Consider the following 4557-nt stretch of genomic DNA (forward strand, 5'->3'; position numbering starts at 1 on the left):
TGTAGCGATTAAAACTGAAACTTTCCTCTCCACATTTAAAGAATATAAATAAAAAATATACATAAAAAAACATTACATTTAAAAAATTTGAGATGAGAAATCTACACACACACACACACACACACACACACACACACACACACTGACTTCATTTAGTTGTAATGATGTAATACATACATATAATCATTCCAAAATGTCATAAACAAAAACAACAAGAAGAACAACAAGAAATACATATACATATATAGCATATATATCTATATGTATATTCTATATATAAACATGCCTATATATATATACATATATATATTTTATGAAATAACCAAGCAATGTTTTTATTCTTCAACGAGATTTGCATAAATCTAAGCGAATCAAGGGGAACTTTTTGGGGGACTTCGTGGGCTTTCCCTAAAAATTGATATCCCTATTCGAACAGCGCACATCTAGTTGTAAATTCTTTGCATTGTTTGCAGCTGTGCAGTCCCCCAGGTGATTAATGCAATGCAATAATACTCTCAGAGGTTCCCTCCAGCTGAAACTTCAGCTCTAAAGCTGAGCATATGCGACTTATCAGAGGAAAATACATATGAGATGGAAGATCGAAATACGAGAAGGAAATATGGGATTTAGTATATTTTCCATTATATGGTATATTTTGAATACAGTACTGTTTTAATATACCAAATATAGCAGTTGATATTTGTTATATTTTGTACGCTATGATATATTTTGAATATAGAACTTTATCAATATACCAAAGAAAACATTTAATACATTTCATAATTTTTGTGGTATATTAATTTGGTATATTTTTAAAGTAATAGTAATAATAAAAGTATTTTGAACATAGACCTGTATCAATATACCAAATATGACATTTAATATATTTTAGTATTTTTGTGGTATATTAATTTGGTATATTTTAAAAGTAATACCGCACTGTTTTGATTTAATGTATTATATATAATTTATTGTATATAAATATATTATATTATTTATTTTTATTAGTGACTGTCTTATTGCAGACTGAGAGTTACAATTTGGTATATTTCACGCTCTATGGTATATTTTGAATGCAGAACTATGTAAACAGACCAAATATAGATCTTGGTATATTTTAGTATTTTTGGTATATTTAAAAAGGAATACCGCAATGTTATCATTTTATTTTAAATGAGAGATTATGATTATAATGTAAAAATTATATTTCTGTTCTGACTTTTCTTTATAATATATAAATATTATATTAAATTATTTTTATTTATTAGTAGTTGTCTTATTTCAGAATTTAGTAAGTGAATTTCATGGTCTACTAGTTAACTGAGAGTTACGAAAAATTGCTTTACTAATGCTCAAAGAGATGAGAGCTGATGAGAGGGCGTGACATTAAGAGAACGAGAATTTTAATGCCGCACTGCTGTAAGTATCATCTTTTTTTGATTGCGCTAGCATGACAGAGATGAGTATGAGGGTTTTTCCTAGCTACAACAACAGGCAATGTGCATGTAATTGATTATGATAGTTATATATTTTTGAACTTTTGCAATTGCGCTACAACAAAAGGCTTGTTGGCTGAACAAATCGTAAATGAGTGGGGAACTTTTTAAATTTGTAATATATTTTTGATGTTATTTGCGCTTAAAACAAGCAAAATTAGCAAAAAAAAATGTGCAAACATGGCGTATGCGTAATATTCAAAGCAGCAAATTAAGGTATTTTATTTAAAAATATAATCTAAGATTATAAAGAAATGTTGCATAAATTATACTGAAATTTTTTTTTGTTTATTTAGGTTCCAGAAAACTACACACATTTGTTAAGTGTTTCGATAGCAAAACATGACGTATACGTGATATGGGCTTTTGGTATTACAGCATAAAATTAAAGGAAATTAAATGAAAGCACTTTTGAAATGCATTTGAAATATGAGAAATTAGCTAAAATTCTTGAAATTTGTGCTGCACATTTGAAGGAATAAAAATGGATTGTTGGCATTAACGTATGAGTAATATTTGAAACTAGGCGCTTGCTTTATTTTGAATTAAATACAACCGAAGGTGAATAATTGTAGTTCATTGATGAATAGAGTTTTTATTACTAACATAAAGAAAGTGTCTTAGTTAATTGGATGCGGATTTGTTGTAATATAGGGCGTATGCGCAATTTTCCATATTGTGATACAGCTGCCTTTAATATTTTTCAAAAATTGTTGAGTTGAATAGAAGAATTCTTTCAACATTTGAAAAATATATAAAAAAAAAACATTTCAAAAAATTAAAATTTGTAGAACAATTTTTATTTTTTGTTCGGTGGGTCGTATGCGTAATATTGTAATTAAATGCGAATATTTTCTGACCTTATGAAAAATATAAAAAACATTTTAAAAAATATAGAATATGTTGTAAAACTTTCAGTAAAATTTGTATTTGTTGTTCAGTGGGTCGTATGCGTAATATTGTAATTAAATGGGAAAATTTCTTGAGCATTTTAAAATATTTGAAAATATTGTAGTTGAATGGGAACATGTTCTGAACAATTGAGAAGTATAAAAAAATAAACATTTTAAAAAATGTAAAATACGTGGTAAAATTTTTATTTGTTGTTCAGTGGGTCGTATGCGTAATATTGTAATTAAATGCGAATATTTTCTGAACATTTGAAAATATTGTAATTAATTGAGAAAATTTTCTGAACATTTGGAAAAATATAAAGAACATTTTAAAAAAGGTAAAAAATGAAAACAATTTTAATTCACAGTTCAGTGGGTCGTATGTGTAATATTGTAATTAAATGGGAATATAATTTGTGAAGATTTGGAAAATATGAGAAACATTTCAAAAATGTAAAATTTGTAGTAAAATTTGTATTTGTTTTTCAGCGGGTCGTATGCGTAATATTGTAATCAGTGTGTAATAAATAGAAATTGTGTTGGAAAAAATGTTGGAAAAATATAAAAATAACTGATGAGCAAACTGAAACTGGCTTAATTGAGGAGAGGAGAGCTGCAAGTTGTCAAAGTCCGTTCCGTTGGCTCGCTTGATGAGCATTGATGAGCTCGATGCGCTGATCCATTGATTAACAAATGCCAGCAGCAAAGTTGTTCTGGCTCTTATTGTTGTACTAATTGTTAATGCAGTAGCTGTAGTAATTGTTGTTGTTGTTGTCAGTATTTCGTTGTTGTTGTTGCTGAGAGTGCAAATATGTGTTGCATCCGGCGAAAAAAAAAAATAAAAAAAAACCAAACACAGCCAGTTGATGACGATTTTAACGGGCCGAAAACAATGGGGATGAGTCGTTGAGTTGATCTCAGTTGAGTTGAGTTGAGTTCAGGTGAGAGCACCCTTATAAATGGGCATGTGATGAGCGGCAGCTCGATTAGTTTGGTCCACACAGTTGTCACTTAACTTTACTGTTAATCTCTAGTTAAGTTCAAGTTTAATTTTTTTGGTAACTATGCGGCACTCGAAATTGCTGCTTAGCACGCTGCTCTTGGCCAGTTGCTTGGCTTTGGCGACGCCTTCATTGTTGCAGCTCAAGAAGAAGCTGCTCTTTGGCCATGGCGGTGGAGGTGGCTTTGGCGGTGGTTTTGGCGGTGGCGGTGGATTTGGTGGCGGAGGCGGCTTTGGAGGTGGCGGTGGCTATGGTGGAGGCGGTGGCTATGGCGGTGGAGGAGGCGGAGGTGGTAACTATCATGGTGGAGGCGGAGGAGGTAACTATCATGGCGGAGGAGGAGGTGGTAACTACCATGGAGGAGGCGGAGGAGGTGGCTATGGACGCAAGCAGCCCAGCTATGAAATTTATGTGGTGAAGCAAGTGCCTGTTTATCATGGTGGTGGAGGAGGAGGAGGCAATTATCATGGTGGGGGAGGAGGAGGTAACTATTACGGAGGAGGAGGAGGAGGCAATTATCATGGAGGAGGCGGAGGAGGCAACTATGGAGGCGGCGGCGGCGGTTATCCTCAATGGGGAGGCGGCGGAGGAGGAGGCAACAGCTACGCCAGCAGCAGCGCCAACAGCTACAGCTATGGATCCGGAGGCGGAGGGAGCAGCAATGCCTATGCCAAGGCATCGGCCAACGCATATTCGGGCAGCTGGTAAACCAGAAAGAAGTTGAAGCCGCAAAGCAAACTTCAAATTCATAATTATTTTATAAGTTGTTTTTTTTTTGCGTTTTTTTTTTTGAGTGTTGTTTATTAGTTGGCGAATAAAAGAAATGAAATTTAATTGTGGTGGCAGTAAAAGCTAATCGAAGTGGCTTGGCAACCCTAGCGAGAGCGAGACCACAAATAAAATGTAATGTAATGGAAAGGAGGGAAAGGGAAAGGGAAGGGAGCAACAGAGTTCAGGCAGCAGGTGAAGGTGAGACAGCAAAAGCAGCTGCGAGTGCGATGGAAATTGGCAAGGAAAACATGTTTCGCCAAAGAATACACACTAGAATGTGAAACCAGAGAGAGAGAGAAGGCACGACTAGAAAATACTCTGTAAATGAAGTGAAAGAGAAAGGTGAATGAATGCTTGGATAATGTTTGTATAAAGAAATGTTGAAGCATAAACATG

At 33.8% G+C, this 4557-nt stretch overlaps 1 protein-coding gene across 1 annotated transcript; it reads left to right on the forward strand.

Annotated features, from left to right (window-relative positions):
* The first annotated feature begins 3179 nt into the window (after positions 1–3179).
* LOC117568160 (ctenidin-1) lies at positions 3180–4224 on the forward strand. The gene is made up of 2 exons (XM_052008569.1): positions 3180–3832; positions 3890–4224. The coding sequence occupies exons 1-2, from the start codon at positions 3454–3456 to the stop codon at positions 4096–4098; spliced, it is 588 nt and encodes a 195-aa protein (XP_051864529.1). The 5' UTR covers positions 3180–3453; the 3' UTR covers positions 4099–4224.
* The last annotated feature ends 333 nt before the right edge of the window (positions 4225–4557 follow it).

Source organism: Drosophila albomicans, chromosome X, assembly GCF_009650485.2.
Source record: "Drosophila albomicans strain 15112-1751.03 chromosome X, ASM965048v2, whole genome shotgun sequence".
NCBI lineage: Eukaryota > Metazoa > Arthropoda > Insecta > Diptera > Drosophilidae > Drosophila > Drosophila albomicans.

Bases quoted from the DNA above. Each gene is read 5' to 3' on its own strand.
- LOC117568160 (XM_052008569.1), top strand. From the start codon at position 3,454: ATGCGGCACTCGAAATTGCTGCTTAGCACGCTGCTCTTGGCCAGTTGC. The intron at 3,833-3,889 runs GTGGAGGAGGAG...ACTATTACGGAG, and splicing joins AGTGCCTGTTTATCATGGTG to GAGGAGGAGGAGGCAATTAT.